This window comes from Manis javanica, chromosome 2 (assembly GCF_040802235.1).
Source record: "Manis javanica isolate MJ-LG chromosome 2, MJ_LKY, whole genome shotgun sequence".
NCBI lineage: Eukaryota > Metazoa > Chordata > Mammalia > Pholidota > Manidae > Manis > Manis javanica.
The window spans coordinates 31,185,566-31,207,313 of NC_133157.1; the positions used below are offsets into that span (position 1 = coordinate 31,185,566).

Below are 21,748 nucleotides of genomic sequence, written 5' to 3' on the forward strand. Positions count from 1 at the left end.
GACTACTCAGCACACAATGAACTATGACAGGGAAAGGAGACTTTCAACTAAATTTTTTTGTACAATGCAGCAAATCGATACTGTAACTCAGATTTTTCTTCTAAATACCTTAAAGAGTAACACTTGTCATTGGGACCTAACTTTACAATTTACCAAGTGCTTCACACAAACATCCTGCCTCATTTAACTTCACAACAATCCAATGACGTGCACGGGGCAGAACTCTTCACTTTCATTTTAAAGATGAACTAACTCAGGACATGAGACATCAACTAGCTGCCCAAAGCCACAGCGCCAGCAAACAACACGGCCAAGTGTTTGCAGGGGAAGGAGCAGAAAGAGGAAAAGAAGCTTTCAAACAATAGAGTTGTAGTCCCTGATCTATCTAGTAATACAGATAAAATAGAAAAAGAATCATTTCATTATTTATTTCATGTCTATCTTAAAAGGTAATACATGTGTACTTAGAAATAAGCTGCCATCCAGACAGCAACTTCTTTTCATCCTATAAGTAGGCTTGTTCCCGAGGCCAGATACAGACCACTAGCTAAGCGACATGAGCTGCTTTGATTTCCTTGGGTGTAAGTAGGTAACAAGAGAACAGGTCCCCAGGGTAATTCCAAATGGTCTGCAGCTACCCTGATGTTCTGTGACTTTCGTTCCTGCTTATCATAGCCTTTTGGTCCAGAATGAACCACAGCTTCTTTGAGAACCCTTTGGACTAACTCAGAATCAATGGAAACCCCAGAGAAGCCCTAAAATCATCTCTCCATGCATCCACCACTCCTACTCAAAGATGGTCACATCTTTAGCACCAAGGCTGCTCCATCTCAACCCGGTCTTCTCATTGCCTCCATCCTCACAATGGCCTCAGCAGTCCTCACAGGCTTCCTTAGGAGACGTGAGCTCCAACGCAAGCCTGTGTGTCCTTATAGTCATGGACAGAACTCACTTACTGAATATATATAGCCAAATTCTATACAAGTCTTCAGGCCAAGAAATTGGTTTCTTCATACTTAAATAAATGAACAGATAAGCATACAGAACCAATATATATTCATGTCCTTAAAATAAATGGGCATGTGTTATTATGTGAACTTTCTGTATTATCAGATGTGATTCTGTGAGTCAAATTCTTCCCTAGTTGCAACTTCTGCTTTAACATTCTTTTAGTCATCTGATAATAAAATGTGAGATTTTCATTGTATGTATTTTCAGATTTGCATTTTATACATGAATCTAGCCCTTATCTGAAGTTGACTATACTCTTCAAAGGATAGTATGCCTCAATTAAAAGTTCTCCTAAGCCACTTTAAGTATTATTACCAACAGTATCTGTTCTATTTTCCTAATAAGGAAATAGAAACCCAAAAGAGGAAACATGGTTCAACCATGGTCAGGGAGCCAATAAATGACAAAGCTTGCACAGGAATCTGTATCTCGTGATTTCTAACCAAGTGTCAAATTACAATACTTAGAGGATAGGGGTCTTCCTCTCTTAGTATCCTTTCAAAGCACATGCAAGTAAAAGATAAATCTCTTTCAGTTTAAACATGAAGCACTGGTATTCCAAAATCGAATTCAAGGGATAATTCTGGCAATTACCCAGTCTAGTTCTAATCCCACAAAAAATCATTAGAAAGAACTGAGAGAAGCAAATACCACAGAGGCCATGGATCCATAAAGCTACATTAAATAACAAAGTGGTTAGATTCTTTTCTCAATTAAAAATTCCTTAGTTGAATTAAAAAAAAAAAACTAGGCCTGAGCTAAAGACAGCAATTTCATGTTAAAAAAGTAAGTAACCTTCACAATTCCAAACACAGTTTCTGTTAGGCCTATTTTCAAATACAAAAATAAAGTTGCTAAACAGTCCTGAACAAATGGATAGTTGCAGATCATTTGAATATCTCTGCACTTCAACCTCACCTACATGAGAATAATCATCCTTATTCTATCTCTTGGAGTCATGAGAAAGTGAGAATGCTTTGAAATTTAACACAAAGGCGAAGCCAACTTACAGACTTATTTCAATAGAAAAAATAAATTCTAATTTGTCTACCTAAACTAGTCAGTCATACATAGCCCAAGCTTAAAGACCTTTATTAGGATCAAAGCTGGAAGTGTTCGCCCTACCCCAAGTTTTAACAAACTAAGCCAACTGGCTTAGCAAACTAATAAAATAATACATAATTTTAAAAAGACTTCTTAGGAAAAAGGGAAAACAATTACATTACCTGATCCAGAACCTGATGTTGTCATATCATAAATTAAATCTTTTAACGTAGTACCCTCTGAAATAAAAGGGCGATCTAAAGAAGGATCCTCTTCATTTGGCACTCGATGGTGAATGACGGTGCGGTTATGGCAGATATAGACCATCAACATGAGGGAGATGCAGACGAAGCAGACTGGTCCAGCAATGACGGCTGCCAACTCAACGGGACCAAGGCCAGTTGATGGCTTTCCTGAAAAAGGGCCTCAAGTGAAATAAACATCAACAACCAAAAAACACTGTAGGTGGCATCCACAATTTTCTAATCCTCCAGATTTCCTGCAGTAGCCACTACCACCATTAGTCACAGAGCCATATTACAGCAGCTCATTGGGCTCAAACCCTCAACATGTGAATCATTCAGTCTGCCTGCAGTGTGGCCTTCCTTTTAAGATCACCAGCTCTGTCAACATCTTAACTCTTCCCGTATTCTTCAGCCGTCATCTAAATTACAACGCCAACTACCACCAACATTCTAGGACCTCCCCATTTATCACTCTCAGGTCACTAATAAAAGAACCAATAACCTGGAACCACTCCCATTAATAACCTGAGTCTTCTTTTTCTTTCTTCTTCTTAAGTAATTCAGTTTATCTCCTTATTCCAAGGCCAGTCAGTATATGCTCATAGCAGGGGAAAAAAAATGTGTAAATACAGATGAGCAAAATTAAAAGACAAAACAAAAAAATCTATAGCCTTAATATCTCAAAACACCTCACGTTTTACTGTATGTGCATGAGTCTCCCCCAATTTTTTTCATGTGAAATTATATATCCTTTGTTTTGTTTAGTTTCCTTTGTTTTGTTAATAGTTTCCATGTATATACTTTCTAGTCTAGTCTATTTTAATCACTTAGACTTTTAATTCAAGATCATTTACTTTCTTATAATCTCTTAATTAACATTTTGCATTGTTTCAGAAACACATTAATTACAAATATTTTGGCATTCATCCCAAGCCTTGCTGGTTTACTGCTCACAACAATTTCTTTCATATCACATCTTTCCTATTCTTGAGATCTTTATTTGGATTGATTTCTTATGATACAGAATCCTAATTCCAGTAATTTCTTTCAGGAAGAGTACATGGGTTTTTACACACTGAATACTTAATTATCTAAAGATGCCCGTTGTCTATACATATGAAAGAATTCTGATTCAAAGAATTTTGCATAATAATGTTCCATTATCTTCTAATATTTAAAAAAGCAGAAAATCTGAACTTCTTTTTCCTTTTATAGGTAACCAGGGTTCACTCGTGCTGAGCTCATATAAATTTTTTTCTTTATTCTTGAAGTTGATACTTTTCTTCATTTTACATATTTGAGTAAGTAGTTTTTCATTAATTATGCATAGTATTCTCTCTTCTGTCTGCTCCAATATCACTTTCTGGAATTTTTATACTAAGCATATTGGATCACCTCTGTCCTCTGTATTACTTAATTTGCTTACTGTCTTTTTTCTCTGACTTGTAACAAAATTTCCCAAACTTGTCTCCCGCTTCACTATAAATATACAGTATTCAGTCTACTGTTCATTTTCAATACTGCATTTTAAAAAATAACTCATCAATTGAGCTTTTCATCTAAAAGCTATCAATCATAAAATGTTCTCATTTCATAGTGAACTGAAAATAGACCTTGGATCATTCAAAAGTTCCTCCCTATCATGTGGTAAGTCTACTTCACAGGATGATATCTCCTTTTGAGCAAATGAATCTTTCCATTTGGTAGTTTTTTTGCTCTTTGCTTACAGGGACCTGGGAATGAGGGATTTATATATGTTTAACATTAGAAATAATGAGTTCTTCACAAAGTTTTCTGAGTCTCAATTCAGATATTTCAAGGCCAAACAATGGAAACAGGAAATTCTAGAATTACCATTTTCTTTGTCATGTTAGAACTGCAGATGCTTACATAAATGTCAGAAAAATTAGTGTGATAGAGCTTTGCCACAGGGAGTTTCCTTATGACGTGAAGATGTAGTCTGGATTTGCTGTTACCACTTGAAGTAGGTGGGCTCCCTCCTTCTGTAACCTGCAGGGCTTGCCCTTTTCCTCTGAGCTACAGCAAGGCTTCCTACCTTACTTTAGCATGATGCCTAGACTGGGTGTAAAGTAAGCACTGTGGCCTGCCACTCTGAGCACAGAAACCAGGTGCTTCCTACGGGAGAATTGAGAGTTTGCCCTGTAGCCTAACCTCCCCTCCAATCCCTCTGAGCTTAAAGGTATTGCTGGGATTTTTCTAAGAGGTCCTTTCACTTCTTTTTGTATGGTTAGTCAATTCTTCACTAGTCTGCTGTCATCTGCACTATAAACTGCAGAAGTTCCTCACACGTGTAGACCTATAGGTGGCATTCTTCCATTAATTCTGCTAGCATTAATATAGGTTTCCCCCATGTTTATATTCCTTTGATTATTACAGTAGGAATTTGGGGTTTGAGGAAAGTGATGGAACAGTTAAATACATGTGCTCAGACTGACTTCTTAAACCAAAACCCTTAAAATTAATCTAATACTAGTTGATGAAGCCTTCAAATTCTTGCCTCTGCCACTGCCAAAACAATTTAAAATATAAACTATGGTGAAGGACCAAAAACCTACAAAGCATGTATAATAATTTGTACATAGAGAGGTCATAAGGCAAGGTGAAATTACAAAATGAAGGCATCAGACTTCTAGTGCTGATCTCAATTCCCACCCATTACAGATTGCTCTAAAAGGCTGAAGCATTCTCCAAGGAAGAAGAAATTCACTCTGAGGACAAAATAGGGACACTCAGGAGGACACTGAGGCAGTGGGCTGTGTCAGAATTCCTTTTTAAGATGCTATCTTTTAGGCATAACAGACCTCAGAAAACATCTACTTTTGAAACAAACTTCTCAAACACCACACATCCAGTAGTCAGAATTTGGCTACTCTCTTAGTTCTGCAACTATGGACAAATTATTTCCTGTCTCTAAACTGAACAAGCTGGTGTACATGATTTCTAAGATGCACCCAGTTCTAAAAATCACTCAGGGTCTAAGAGCTTTACTTGCAGTATCAAAAAAAAAAAATCTTACACAACTTACCAACAGTTGGGAGTTCTATTTTATTGCAATGGTCCTCATTGCAGCAATGTGTTAGAGACCCAGTTTTTGAAGATGGTGCACATACAAATGGCCTGTCTCGAGGAATCAGGTCAATTTTAGCTATACACATGCTATTGTGTATAACTTTGTCTGTGGTCTCTGTGACAGAGACAAAGCAGAGCCCATCTGTGACACAAGTAAAATTGTCTTTTGTACAAAGGTGGCAGAAACACTGTAATGCTGGAAAAAGAGAACAAGACTCTATTAGAAAAAGTTCCCAAGGTTAACAATTTGAAATTAACTCATATTTACTAAAGTAATACATTCCTGATCATACCATAATCTTTAAATTTCTTTGCACTGTTCAAAAAGCAAAACTTGTAGATGTTCCTCTTAGAAGTTCCAAATTCTGTTAGGAAGCACACATATATAGGAGCCAAATATGATGAAATTTAGACCCAGGTTTTTTGAAACTTTTGTGTTTCCGAGTATAGAAAAACTTCCACATGCAATTTTGTCGAAGTTAAGGCAAGAATTTGCCCACCCATTTGAGAAACAAAATACATTTACATTTTTAACAGGTAATTCTTAACTTTTATCAGACTAAAACTATATAGTCACATACTCCTCACTGGGGAGCAATGTTTGAAAACACTGCTACCTACTTACTATAGGTTGGAAATGTCATTTGGGTGGATTTATGATAATGGCATAATGGAAATAATTTGTATTGAGCCAAACACTTTTTTCTCTGTGCAAACCCTGAGAAAGACATGTATCTTCTCTCTAGGATTAGGGTACTTTGTTGGTAAGCCAAGGAGACTGCACCAATAAAATACATGTACGTTCTAATCACGTAGGTAACAGCTGCAGGAATGACTGGAGAACACTAGCTCCATGCCCACTTGTATCTGTTTGATCTTTATGGCTCAGCTTGAGGAGTGACTCCTTTAGGGAAGTCTTCTACTATTATCAACACTTTCCCATACACACAGACACACACACCCATTAATTACCATGCTCTCCAGCGAGGTTAAGTGCTCCCCAAAGCACACATTCCTTATCACAATTACTATTTTTGTTTTTCTCGCCTATGAAACTCTAAGCTCCTTGAGGGCTGAAACCATATTAACCATTTTTATAAACCCACATTTAGCACTAGGCCTAGCACATAGCAGCACTCAAAAAATACTTATTGAATGAATGATAGAATGGGCACTTACATTTCACTATGATATCATGAAACTGCAAAGCACAGATAATATCCTTAAGTCCAAACTTTCCAATTACTTGTTGGCAAGAAGAAAGGAAGAGTCCAGGTAAGTGGAATGGCCATCTATGATGAGATCTACCATTATCTACAAAAGAGTGGCTAGGCAGCCTAGAACTCTCTGAGCTCCATGTGAACAACTAACCCAGCTATGCAGAAAAGGTCTCAGGAGGTCTGAGCTGCTCAAACCCTGTGCATTCCCAAGAAATGCCTGTCTTAATGATTGGCCCCTGGCCAGTTCCTGGGGGATGAGCTCAGAGTCCTTGAATTATTCTCCCTGATAAGATAATTGCAAGCCTGCATAACTGAGCCCCAGTAAAAACCCTGGACACCAAAGCTGTGGTGAGCCTCCCAGTTGGCATACATTGAACTGCTGTCACACTGCTGCTAAGCCCTGGAGTGCACCTGTGCTTCTGCACTGGCAGAGTACCTGGAAGCCTGCACCTGGTTTTTCCCGAGCTCTGCCCCATGTTCCTTTCCTTTTCCTTTTGATAATTTTAATAGGTATCCTCCCACTGTAGTAAAATAATAACCATGAGAATAACTTTTCCAAGTCCTACAAGTCCTTCTAGCAAATCACAGAGCCTGAGGGGGGTCTTGGGGACCCCCAACTCACTTGCTAAACCCAAATTTACATATGTCAGGATCTCCTCAAGCAGTTGTTCTTAGTTGCTCACTTAATTAGAACACTTCTAGTATCTTTATAGACCAGCAAAGTTTTACCCTAATCATTATTTAAAAATTTGTCCTTTCTTTTTAGATAATTCAGCTATTTGAATTAACTTGTCCCAAGAATGAAGAAAACTCAAGAAAAATATAAGGACTATTTAAAGAGACATTAAAGACTTCCATTTAAATACTATCAAAAGAGATAGCAGCTATTCATGGTGAGGTTTGGTGGTGACTGTAGGTTCCCTACAATATAGGTATACTTACACAATACAGGTATATCCTCTCTATATAGATACAATTTCCTAAGGAGGGACAGTGAACTAGGAATCCATGGACTGGCTTCAGGGGTATAAGCCTGTGAAACTCTAGGCCAAATGTGGTATGTATTTGCATTTTCAGGAGGTTTATAACTTTCAACCTCTGTCACCCACAAAAGATCAAAACTACCACCACAGGAGATTATCATCATTCTTTTCTGAATCCTCTTTATTCATGAGTTTAGTCATCCAACCAGTGTTTTCTAAGCAATTTTTTTATAGGTTACTCTACCAAAAGCTTTGTAGACAAAGATTAGTTACTCATGGTCACAGTGCCTGAAGAGCTCCAGTGACTACCAAAGGACATCACGACACTATGCCATCTGCTATACATAAAAAAATGCTGCCACAAATACTCTGCCAGTTATAAGATCTTCAGGGTTCCCTTAGAACATATGAAGTAAGAGCTGAACGCTTGGTCTAATAATTAAGACCTACTTTTGGGTTCCAACTTACCCTTCCCATTACAGATGTCATCTAGGGCCGCACACTTCTCACCTTTATGATAACCATGACTTCATGACCGTGGTCTTTACACATGCTCTCTCTCTGCTTTTAAACCCACTCTCTTATCCTTTAAGACCCTATTCAAACAAGATCTTCTCCATGATAGACAACCTCTCCCCTACCCTTAGGATAACCGGGCAGCTTCTTTCATTCAGTACGTTCCCATGGAGCTCTCTGCTTACAGTTTGCTGTTAAACTGTCCCTCATTACACTAAGAGCCACTTTTGTTGTTTTGTTTTCCCTTCGAGCCTGGACTCCTAAGTAGTGATCAGAAAAATATTTGCTAAAGCAGTGTTTCACAAACAGGAGCTCACACATACGTGTGGAGAAGAAGGGGATTCTAACATATTTTCATTTATGAGATAATCTAAGACGAACAATAAACATTCTGGACCATGAATAGCCACCAACTAAATGAGTTCTCTCAGCAGGCTTTCACTGCTGCAGCTTCAGTTGTGTGAACACCCCCTCCAGGCCAAATGTCCACATGGCAAACTATACCAGCAAAGATTTCAGTTGTAATTTAAAGGGTGAAAACGATTGAGAACTTGAAGCAACAGAGCATATGATGATAAAGTCATGGTACATTTGAAAAGTTGACAGCCAAAACATGTGTTACATGGGTCCTATCTTTGTAGTACAATTTGCAAAAGTTCATTAGCAGTATATGTGGTTGTGTAAGTAGACAACTACATTTTCCACTCTCACTTTCAGCATTAATTGGTTTAGAGAATCATTTAATAAATATCTCAGTAACGTCATGTTAACCTCATCTTCAGGTGACCACCACAGCTGACATCTCGTTAAAATTGGTATTTGAGGAATGCTTGCTCTGAGTGTCCTGGTTAGGTGTGAGGTCTCATTATTCTGAAATTATGAACAAAGCACCGATGTCATTAATACCGTCCTGCACAACATAACTTATGAGAATCGGCACTTGCAGCTTTTAGTATCACTGAAGTTATAATACAGAAACAGATTTAAAATGGAATCAGACCTAAGGCTATTTTTTTTCTTCTGTGAAATCTAAATATCATCTGTCACACTGAATAATTGTATTAATTTGATTTTTTTGGCTTTTTAGTTGTCTTTGTATTTAATTTGCAGAATTGGTTTATACTTATAAATGAGCCAAAACTATAAAGGTTTTATATCTAGCTTCATGTCTATAGAATTGAAGTGACATTATGAAAAATACATAAGGGCTTCTCTTAAGAGCCTTTCAATAGGAACAGGTCACTAGATAAATACAAATATCATATAACACAAAGCTTAACCAAGTAAGGGTTTATTTCTTGAGGGAATTTTAAAGTTCTATTTTACCATAAATCACCATCTTGACTCAATACAAGATTGCTATTATGTATGTGTATATGTATATGACATAGTTTTAGGGGAAATAAACCAAATAATTAATACCAAAATAAATACCTCTTCCCAAAAGTAATGTCTAAAATTCCACTGTAGAACCCTAGACTGACAGAGCCACATGAAACCTTGAACATCATCTAGTTATAAATTCAATTCTACCATTTGTACTAATTGAAAAACCAAAACTTACGAGTACCAAAATTATCTGTAACAATATTTCACCCAGATTAAAGGTGGATGTGAATTCCCACTATATTATCTTCATATAAACAAATAAAATATATGTGACTCTCTTCTGTACTACTATTCATATGTTAAGTAACTTGAACCTTTTAAGACTCCCTGGTGGTTCAAAGTACAGCTTCTTCTTTGGACCCCTAACATTTAAGTTTTGTGGTTAATAGCAAAGATATCAAACTCCCTATTTGCTACCTTTCTCCTACCTTGGCCACCTATTGCTTCCATGCCCCAATCTCTACCAGTAGCCAGAGTTACTCCAAAATGCACATTTTCCCACATTTTAACATTTCTGAAATCTGCATATACTTCACTATTAAGGCCAAAAGAAAAATCCAGCCTCTGGACAGAAAGGTAAAATATAATGTAGTTGTTACAACCCATGTATATGCAAACTTGCCTATTCATGGCAGGGGTTATTCATTTAATCTGACTTTATCTGCATTGTAGCTCTCCTGCACCTAAAAGTTAACTTAAGCTTAATCCCTATTAAAATGTCTTCACAAAGATTTCACTATGATTCAGCACTACAGTGAACAACTACTGTGTTCACAGAAAACTATCAGTCCCATACCAGGAAATACAATTACTAGCAGTAAAAATTTCCAAAGACTGTAAAGTAAATCATGGAATTTTCAAAGTGTGATGACGGCGTAATGTGAAAAATGCCAGAGTCCAATTGCCTAGCTGCCAAAGGAAAAGACAGCAGTGAAGAGAGACAGCAGGACCGCTGGGGTTATCATCTTCACTGTACTATAGTATTGGAGTGATAAATTCCAAGCTGAGGTTCTGGCTTTTGGTCCCAACTATAAAGAAAATTTCCATCACTGCCTCACTTCAGTGTGTCTGGAGATCACATTATTAAAACACTATTACTTCTACCTAACACCGGCTACCAAGGGTTGATTCACAAGTCCATGTATTTGGCTAGAGACAGCCTGTGAACTATGACCTTTGTTGATTAAATAAAAATTAGTTCCAGAAGCTTTGTCCTCCTAGGCCTACAGTGACGTGTCTATGCAACTAACCCTCTTTTTGTGCATATACTTCAACACTTTCCTTCGTCAACCTTCCTCATTTGATCTCTCTTCCCATCATTCATCTTCCCCCCATCAAGAACTTGACTAAACATGTTGAAATTCTCTAGTGATGCTGAATTCAAATTTTTTCTTCTCCATTTTTTTAGGATATGAGACACATTAACATGTATTTCACTGGTTTACATGACACTACATTTCCCTAACTTACTTCCCCACTCAGCCCTTGGCTACATCTCAGATCTGCATCTCTGAACTTCCTGGTCTTGCACTTGTACTCCAAACTCCTATTTTAACTGTCTTCCAGAAACACTCTGCTTGGCCTGCCTGTTAGTGTAAAGTCAACATATTCAAAACCACATACAGCATTATTCATCTAATAGTGGTAAGTGTGATTTAATTTTAAAAGGCCCCTGAAAGGACCCCTGGGTTCCTTCTTGCTCAGACAGCTCTGCAGTTAACAAGAGGAGTGGGAATGAAGATTTCTCTCACCAGAGGCTGGATTCCAACCTTGTCACCACTCTGACTTTGCTGGGGTGGCTCTTCTTTCCCTTACTCTGCCTAACACAACACAGTTATGCTTTACTACACAGTGAGGGTTTTCCAAATATGACAAGTATGCACAATAGGCAGGTAAAGGACATGAACAATGAAATGCCCTTTATTCTGTCTGCCTGGCTACAGTTAAAAGCAGATCGCATCACTGTTGGCAAAGGTAAAGGCAAAAGTTAGAAGCTGCAACAAAGCCTGTCAGCTACTAATGTCAATCCCTGTTTCCATCTGGTCTATTTCTCTGCTCCAGGTCTTCTGCATACCCCTCTCCTCCCCAGCATCATGTCCCCCACCCTTCAAAGGGGTCTGTCCTCTCTTCTCTCTCATCCCGCTCTGAAGAAAGCATACTACATGGGGCTCTCTTCCTCTTCTTTTTAAAAATATGTTGCGTATCTCTACAAACAAGGCTAAAACTCCAACCGCCAGCCCCTTCTAGCCCACTGCCCCAGATTTTTGTCCCTGAAAGCACTCAGTGGTCCTTCTCAACCCTACCCTCTTGGGATTACCCTGTAGCAATAATGTCACAGTGAGCTTGTCAAAATACTGAGCACCATGTAATCTGCAATTAAATTCTCTACTGGTCTAGATAACATTTCACTCCCAAATTTAGAGCTTCAAAAGAAAAACCTGATTTTTCCAGACATTCCTCCAGATAAACTCCACTTCTGTCACCTTTCAAGCACTTATGAAGCATCACTTACAATTCAACAACACAAACCTCCATTTTGCCTGGCTGTGCTCCTAAATTCTCAATCACTTGTTTTTCCACAATACCTCCATTTTCTGGTCTCTTAAGTTCCACGGAATTAAGTGACATAATGTTAGCTGATGTTAGAGAAAAAGATGCTAAGAACAGGCTGCCTAAATGACGAGACTTAGTAAGGACAATTGATACAAAGGCCTTCATTTAGGTTCAAAATGAAGCAACTGCACAAGTACAGGACAAAGATTTGCTCAGCAGATTTGGGGAGTCTGTTTAATAACAGATTTAAAAAGAAACAACAGCATTTGCCCTTAACTGTAGCCATGGTGATGGGGGAGGCAGAGGGAGAACCAGGCACAAAATCCCACAAATGCTCAATATAATAAGTGTTTGTTGAATATCAATCTGTCATGAATTATGAGTCAGAGACATATTGATCTGAAAGATACCCTAGCCATGGAGAAAACCACCACATTTTATAGATGCAGCAACTTAGTCAACTTGTCTTACTCCAATAGTAATTCAAATCACAAAGTCAGGATGTGGTAAATTTTGTCTTATAAAAAAATCATTTCTTAATTAAAGCTCTTCCCTCCAATGGAACTGGCTGCCTCAGAAGGTCATGATTTCTCTGTCATTAGAGATACTTAAGCGGAGGCTTAATCTTAATGACCAATAAATAGTCTGAAGTAGGGCTCTCCTGCCCTAAAATGAAACACTGGTCTAAAACCCTACAATCCTTTAGATGGTGAGATTCTATTACTTTACAAGTTACATCAAATACTAAACATCCATTTTTGACTAATTCAACTTAACATCTTCACAATTACAGTGATGACTACAAGGGACAATAATTATAGCAGTGTTCCTTATAATTGTTTATTGTACTGTTATTTATCTATTTCCCCCATTAAAGTGTAAACTTTTTAGGGTCAGGGACTGGGTTCGTGCTTTATGCACCTCCACACCCCTCAATCCTGGAGCACAGGAGAGACCCAGTATGTTTCTTGCTAAGGAATATCTTCTTAGGAAGTGAAAATCTGCATGGTGCAGTATTTTATGGTTGAAAACAACCTGTATGAATGACAATAGGGCAATGACAAAATGAATTCTGATATAAATGGAAGACTATAGCCAGTAAAGCTGTTATTTTAGAAGCCATGTTTAAGGACAGGGAAATGGTCAGACCATTAAAGCTGTACACAATGTGATCACAACTCGTCTCTCAGGCTGTCTTGTTTTTGTTCCACTTAATGATTGAGGGATTATGTTAGCATACAGAGTAGATGTATGCCCTCTTTTACCCTAGCCCCTGAAAAGCAACAGAGAAACTTCTGTTCCTGGTGGTGAGTGGTAAACAATAAACAAATTTCTCATTTTTCCCCAATCTAGACATACTTTTACATAGTTCTTAACAGAGTTTATGTTTTCAGTGGGTATTGTAAGAGAACGGTGGTTAACCCCATTCAGAAACAAAATGACTTAAATTCAAATCCTATCATTACTAGTCAACCTCTAAGAATCTTGTGTATCTTTTTTGAACCTGTTTCCTAAATTTGTAACAATAACAATCTCAGAAGATCTGAGAGTTAAATGAGATAATAGGTACAGAATATTTAGCATAGTGCCTGGCACATAATAAAATGCTCAAAGATTCATTTATGCACCCACTCAACAAATATTTATTTAGCACCTACTACTATGTGCTTGCCAGTCAGTCCCTGTTGTAGATGCTGAACAGAGAAGAAGAGCAAACCTCTGCACAGCTCTGGAACACAACACTGACACAGAGTGAAATGTAAACAGTGTGCACATAAAGCAGTGAATGTTCACAGTAGCTCTCTCTTTCTCCACTCACAGATACCCAGAGAATTCTTCAGTAATGTGAGTTTAAACAGGGTTAGCCCCAGAACTTCTTGGTAGTAGCATAAGAGTCACCTACAGGGAAGGATACTTTCAGGTCTAACCCAAATTAACAGCACCTGGAACACATCCAGTGTGTACATTTGAAATACTCCTGACTTACAAAGAATCATTACTTACTAACCATAAATGCTCACACTGGAAGGAACCTGATAATTGCCTGATCCTAACTCCTTATCTTAAAGATTGGGGTACTTCTACAAGTTCCATAACGACCCCAAGAATTACATAATCTAGATTTATTCTAAAAGCACAGAAAGAAAAAGAGGATTATTAGCTAACCTACGGTGGTCCCCCTAGTAGGACAGGACAAAGGACTCAACCTTTCCCTGTGGAAAGCAAAAGTGGCTGTGGAAGATGTGACTTGGTTGCACAGACGCTGAGGTATAGTGATGAAGCTAAGTGAAAAAAGCAGACCATTGTGGGCTAAGGCAACAAAGTATGAGAGGACTGTGGTAAGAGAAGGAAGTGGTAACCACCCAGCAACTGCCTTTTAATTAAGGACAGAGAAGAGTTATATCTGGGCCAGCAAACAGTAAAGACCTATTGGAGCCATAGTAGAAGAAATGAGCCAACTGGGCCATGCAATAGTAATTTCAGAAGCAGAGAGTAAGGCCTGAACACTGTTTACCAGAAAAGGATAGTGTATGTAACCTGTGTAGGAGGAAAAGAATACACCTTTAGGGCAGAGATGATTAGAATGAGATGCCTTTTCTCCAGGAGTTCCTGATGTAATGTAGAGAACAAACAGGCCACTGATAAAGAGTAATGCAGACCAAGTACAGACAGCACCAAAAAGGGAAATTTCTCTCAATGACTCTAAACTGAGAATTAGGAAGGCTATAAAAAACAAAGGAAGGTCATTCCAGGGAGATGATCTATAGAGATGCTGTACAGATTAGGAAAATGTAAACAGATCATTATCATCTTTATGTAAACAAAAACAAAATACCCTGATAAATCCAGAATCCAGCACCTATTCATGATAAAACAGAAACCAGCACCAAACAGAAAAATTCAAAAATGTTTCATTTACAGGAGCATTAAAAAAAAAAAAAAAAACAAATACCTAGGAATAATGCTAATAAAAACATGTAAGACCTCTACTGTGAAAGCTTCAAAGCACTGTTTATTTGATGGAAATTATGGAGGATATAAAGTAAAATTTATGTATTTATAAATGAAGGACCATGCCATCCTCCTCACTAGAAGATTCAATATTATAAAGTTGTCAATATTCTGCAAGATTATCTGTACATTGAACAAAGTTATATCAAAATCCTACAGGTGTGTGTGTCTGTGAGAGAGAAATAACAAGCTGATTCTAAAATTTTTATGGAAAAATGTACCAAGAAAAGCCAAAGCAATTGAAAAATGATGCTTCTGGAAGACTTACACCACTAAATATCAAGTTGTTGTTATAATAATTCAGACAGTATGGTAATGACACAGATAAAAAGGAAAAAACAATGGTACAGAATAGATCCCAGAAACAGATACTCACATATACAGCTCCTTGATTTATGACAAAGGTGAAACCTGTAGTACACTGGGGAAAAGGACCTATTAACAACAAATAGCTGGATCAGTTGGGTATACACATAAAAAAAAATATTTCTCATACCATAATCAAAAATCAACTCCAGATGGGCTATATATACATCTCAATATGAAAGGTAAAACAAGAAGCCTTTTAAATGAAATACAGGAAAACATTTTTAAGACATTGGGTACAGGAAGATTAACTAAATTAAATAAGCACTAACTTTAAGAGGAAAAAACTAAAGTTGGACTATATTAAAATACATGAAAGTTCAAAGAGACACCATTCTCCTTTTCCATTCTTCCACTCATCTTTTTTACATTTACCAAATATTGTCTATTTTAATTATGTGTTTATTACAAAGAACCAATTTGTTGATTTATGGATCAAATCTTTTCTTAAATGCTTTCTAAATCCTTATTTTCTATGTATTAACTTAATTGTTCCTTCTCTAACTTAAATTTTCCTTTGGGTAGTACTTTCGCAAAACTCCAAATAGTGTTGGTATGTAGTACACACGTTGCTCATTTCTAAATGGTTTGTAATGACAGCTGTAACTCCTTCTTTAACACAGGAATTATTTAGAAAAATAACCTTGTATTTCCAAGTGGATGTATTACTTGTTTTGACTTTTTTCTGGTTAATTTCTAATTTGGGTGTTCTCTGTAGACCGCTGTTATCAACAGTTTCCTAGAAAACTCAATAAGCATTTTAAAGGAATACTATTCATGATTGTAAAATTTGAATACATTAAATCTTTATTATTGAAAGGGTATCTCGCCACGACCCTCCTTACCCCAGAACGACTCAGGAGACACGGGCCCATGCAAGAGATTTTATTATCTGAAAGAGAAAATGGCTGCCCCCAGAGAGAGGGAGCAGCAGCTCGTGGGTGAGGAAGCACGTTTTTAAGAAGTAGGGGTAGGGTGTGTTCTGCGTTGGTGATTGGATCTTAAGGGGTGGGAGACCATCTGGTTGTTGGTGATTGGATCTTAAGGGGTGGAGAGTCTTAGCGCGCCAGAATTTGCCTTCATTCCCATCTTTTTCTTTTCTTAATTGGGCCTTTGGGGAACTGGGTGTAGAATCTCATTCTCTAGCTACTTCCTGCTGGAAAGGGGTGCAGATTCTGGGGTTAGCAAGGCCATTGCTGTATAGTTGGGGAAGGGCGGGCATCTTGAGATGACTTGTGATGTCATCTGGCTGGTTTCATTATTCTTCGTGAGAAGGACTTGACAGCCCTGGAGGAGTAACTGGTTAACAGTATGGTTAGAAATTTTCAAAATCTGATTTTGAATGAATTTTTGGAATAGGTTAATGAAGCAGGGAAGGAAAAGGAGAATAATAATAATAAAGGTAACAGGGGCTAGGAGGGGCAGGAGCAAGTTGAGGAGGTAAGGGAACGGATTGTTAGGGGAGCTTTCTAGGAGTTTGGAGACTTGTTCACGGAGGTGTTTTGCACCATCCTGTATGAGACCGGACTGGCTGGTGTAGATGCAGCATTGTTCTTGGAGTAGGGCATATATGCCGCCTTATGCAGCTGTAAGGAGGTCCTGTTTGGGTTGTAGAGTAGATTACTGGAGGATTTGTAGTCTGTGGAGTTGAAGGTGTAAGTGGTCCCACTGGGATGGAGGAGAATCCTGAAGAATGCATTTTTGAGGTCAAGGACGGAGAAGTAAGTAGAAGAGATGGGGATAGTGGATAATAAAGTATAGGAGTTAGGGACTACTGGATGGATTGGAGTAACAGCTGCACCGATAATTCTTAAATATTGAACTAGCCTATAAGAGCTAGTACTAGGTTTTTTGATAGCCAGTATCAGGGTGTTGTAAGGGAAATCGGCTGGTCGTAGTAGCTGTTTGTATAAAAGTTCCTGGATAATTGGCTGTAGGCCCAGTAAACTCTTGAGGGGCAGTGGGTACTGAGGTTGAGAGGGAAAAGAGGCAGAGTTTTTAAGTCTGATAATTACGGGGGGGCAGGTGGCAATAGAGGGGGTGAGGGTATCCCAGACTACAGGGTTAATCAGATGGGGTGGCAAAGGAAAAGGAGAGGTAGGTGCGTTTGCAGCAGGTTGGAGGGTGAGTAAAAGTGGGATTGAAGGTGAGTTGGGGTTGAGGTGTGGTCCAAAGGTAAAGGAGATAAGAGCCCCTAGCTTGGATAAAAGGTCTCTTCCCATAAGGGGAACCAGACAACGGGAATCACTAAAAAGGAATGAGAGAGAGTAATGCCCTTAAAGAGGCAGTGAAGCATGGGAGTTTATAAGGGTTGGTAAGAGGCAGTGAAGCATGGGAGTTTGGAAAGGCTGATAAGCTGTGCCCTCTCTACCCCGACTATAGAGGACTGTTAGAGGGAGGGAGGTAGGTCCCTAAAACTCCTTCAGGACTGAGTAGGTGGCCCCGGTGACCAAAAGGAAAGAGATGGGCCTACCCGCTAACACAATGGTTACCCTGGACTCCTGTACAGTGATGGTAGTGGTCAGGTGGAAGGGTCCCAGGCCCCCTCAATCATCAGTTGCCAGACCCAGAAGGTCTATGTGTGGAGTGTTAAGAGCTGGATGGCCTGGCACCTCTCAGTGTGCGAGGACAGTCAACAGCCCAGTGTCCCTTCCTGATGGCACTTAGGGCATGGACCTGGGGGCTTCCAGGGATTTGGGCAGGCTCTAGCCCAGTGACCCATTTGACCACATTTGAAGCATGGACCAGGAGGTCCTCCTGGCTGCTTCTTAGGATGTGAGAATACCCGAGCACCAGTGGTTGGGGTAGGCTGAAAGGCCTTAGCTGGCATTTGATATTTTTTGTTTACAGGCCTTTTCATCTCTTCTATGATATACTTTGAAGGCCACTGCCAGGACTTCTGCCTGAGGAGTTAAGGGTCACTTCTCTAGACGTTTAAGTTTAGCCTTAATGTTGGGGAAACTCTGGGTAAAGAAGTAGGTCATTAATAATTGTCTCCCATATGGGGTCTCAGGGTCTAGGTTTGTATAATGTAAAAGAGCTTTGGTGAGGCGGTCTAGGAATATAGAGGGTTCTCGTTTTTATCCTGAATAACCTCTTGGAGATTTTCATAGTTGATGGCTTTATTGGCTGACTTCCTGAGACCTGCCACAAGGCAGGTAATGAATTGACCTTGACTGGTGACTCCCCCTGCTGTATTATAGTCCCAATTAGGGTCTCGGTCAGGAACCACCTCAGCACCAATTGGATGAGCTGGAGTAGTTTGGTGAACCTCATCGGCATGAGTTCGAGCCTGTTCCCAGACTCGCCTATGCTCTTCGGGCAAAAGTGTGTTGGAATAGGATCTTGTGAATATCATGAAAGGTTAAGATCATATGACTGAGTTAGGTACTGGAACTCTTTTATGTAAGTAGTTGTGTTGGAGGCGAAAGAGTCTAATCTTTTCTCAATTTGAGATAGGTCGGAGAGAGAGAAAGGGACATGGACCCAGACGACGCCCTCTGTACTGGCTACTTCCCATAGTGGGGCTAGGATCTGGGTTCAAGAGCGAGTGACTGGAGGGCTTGGCGCAGGACTGGGTGAGGGAGGGGGAACTGGTTGTGGAGGAGGAGGAGGTGCTGTGGCTCCTGCAACGGCACTAGGGGAGCTGGGAGGGTTGGGATTTTGATCTTGCAGAGGAGGTTGGGGCGAGAGAGGAACCGATGGTTGAGGGGGAGCTGTAGGGGTTTGAGATGGGTAGGGAGGAGGTTCATCAGCAGGGTCAAAGTCAGAGGATGTGGTGGGAATTGGTGGGTGGTGGGATGAAGTTTTTTAGAGCAAGGAGATGTTTAGGATTGCAAGGGAGACAGAGAGCGGGCTTGGTTTGGAGGTAGGAGAAAGCCCGGAAATACGAGATCTCTTGCCATTTGCCTGTGCACTCACAGAAGTTGTATAAGTTGCAGAGAATTTTAGGATCTAACGAGCCACTGGGAGGCCATTTAGACTGATTGTCCAAGGAATATTGTCGCCAGACCTCATTACAGTAGTGAATAAGCTTAAAAGGTTTGAGGTCTGGAGTGAGGTGGAGGGACTTTAGATTATTGAGTAAGCACCCTAGCAGTGAATCTGCGGGAATGGAGGGGCCAGATCCCATGGTGAGAATGAGACCATTCACAAGTCGCTGAGGCATCCCAGAGCGATTGAGAAGGTCGCAGAGAAGATCAGACATAGTTAGGGGGTCGTCACCACCTCTAACCGAGCGGTTGAGGCGAAAACACTGAGAAGGCTCAGTACCTGGTACCAGGAGTTTACGAGTAGATAAAGGGAGACTGGGCCTCAGTGGATGAGGATTCTCACCATGGGGAGGCAGAGAAGGGTCGACTATGGGGATCAACCATGACTCTGAAAGTTGTGGTTGGGGGTGCCCCTGTCCCGGAGGAGCCCTTGGGGGTGCCAGACAAAGATCACTTCCCAGGTTCCAAAGGGACATTTAAGTCGACCATGAAGGGGAGACTTACCAAATTGAAGGCTGGTGTTGGGCAAGAAGATGAGTGACTGGGGAAATGGACGGTGAGCCCCTGGAGGAAGATTGGGCAGTGAGGGTTCCCAAAGCAGCCCAGATTCTGGAGGAAGAGCAAAGTTAATGGGAGAGCCTCATCCAAGTCACGGCACCAATGAAAGGGTATCTCGCTGCGACCCTCCTTACCCCAGAACGACTCAGGAGACACCTGCCCACACAGAGATTTTATTATCTGAAAGAGAAAATGGCTGCCCCCAGAGAGAGGGAGCAGCAGCTCGTGGGTGAGGAAATGTGTTTTTAAGGAGTAGGGGTAGGGTGTGTTCTGCATTGGTGATTGGATCTTAAGGGGTGGGCAACCATCTGGTCGCTGGTGATTGGATCTTAAGGGGTGGGGGTCTTAGCATGCCAGAATTTGCCTTCAATTATGTTATTCAAGTATTACTCTTAATTTACAAATAGTAAATTTATCAATTTCTTCCTGTACTTTTAACATTTCTGCCTTATACATTCTAAAACTTTTATTAGTTGCATAAAGATTCATGACATGTCTTGAGAGATGCTACCTTATTAATATAAAAATACATTTCTTCCCTTTAATGCTTTCATAGCTTCAATTTTATTTTGTTGGGTATTAACCTTACCATATCTACCTTATTGTTTTTGTCATAGTTGCTTTTCTACTTCTTTATTTTCAACATCTTGTTATCATTTTAAAAGTGTCTCTTGAAAAAAAAAACTGCTAGATTTGCAGGCCTTTGTGTTTTAAATCCAATCTAAGGACCTATCTTTTCAACAGGGGAATTCAACCTCTTCATATTTACTAAGCTTTTATGGACTTAACTGCCAAATGTTTACAATTAATTTTTTAACCTAGGTTTTGTTTTTATTAAAGTTATGTATTATGCATAGAGTTTAAAGTATCAAATAGTTCTAATAAGATAGTTACCAAAAAAAAAAAACCCCAAAAGATAGCAGGTCCCCAACACCCTTCCTATTTCCTGATCCTCAGGAGCAATCACACTTTTACTATGGGTCTCTTGGTATTTAGCTCTGTCATTCCCACTCTTTTTAAACAAAGAGAAAAAGGACTGTATTAGTCAAAAGAGGGATGATAGATACTATCTCCCCTAAGGGTTTCAGCCTCCAGCAAGTTCACTTTGGATTTGGTGAGACAGGAAAATGACAGAGAAACATTGTGGGTCAAGGGTTTACACCCAGCTTTATTCTGGTGATGGTAGGTGAAGCGCTAGAAACCTGTCTGCCTTCGGGGCAGTCTGCATGCAGCAAGGGCTGCCTCTAGGAACCCAGCCCCTCCCAGCCCCAGAGCACTGGGTGGAGCTCTTTATATAGAGTCAATGATAGCCCATTGCCAGCATGTGTGCACGCATGCGCCTGCGAGCGCTGCTCGGACATGGTGGGCAAGCAGATCAGGGTCAGGTGAGGATCCTGGCCATCAAACTTCCATTCGCCCTTCAGGTACTGTTAGAAATCTCAATAGATTTGATGAACCACACATATAGTTACACAAGCTTTAATTTTCTTGCCTTCCCTAGTCTGAAATGTTCACCTTCCTTGTCAAAGCATCAAAGCAAGCAGTTCAATTCTCGCTGCAGTCCCCTAAAGGAACCTAAGCTGAATTAAACCAAGCAAGGACAGAAAAGCCCAGCCAAAATGGAGGGATTTTTATAATATTTTATAGTATTTACATTTTTTATAATATTTCTAACCACTGAATCCGTGGCCTCTCTTGCAACATGAGGATGTAACCATGTAGTATTGACCAAACTCCATTCAGAGGAACCAACCTAATAGTTTTCAAAC

General features: G+C 39.6%; 1 protein-coding gene across 2 annotated transcripts in view; it reads right to left on the reverse strand.

The window, feature by feature from the left end:
- TGFBR1 (transforming growth factor beta receptor 1) overlaps positions 1 to 21,748 on the reverse strand; it is a 55,190-nt gene that overhangs the window by 21,349 nt on the left and 12,093 nt on the right. The window contains exons 1-3 of one of the 2 annotated variants that reach the window (XM_073227114.1): positions 15,440 to 15,460; positions 5,347 to 5,586; positions 2,238 to 2,468 (exon numbers count right to left, since the gene is read on the reverse strand). In XM_073227114.1, coding sequence (XP_073083215.1) covers positions 2,238 to 2,468; positions 5,347 to 5,476 — 361 coding nt within the window. In that variant the 5' untranslated portion in view covers positions 5,477 to 5,586; positions 15,440 to 15,460. Of the gene's footprint in view, positions 1 to 2,237; positions 2,469 to 5,346; positions 5,587 to 15,439; positions 15,461 to 21,748 lie in introns of those variants that run through there. The other variant, XM_037004011.2, reaches the window with a different exon arrangement.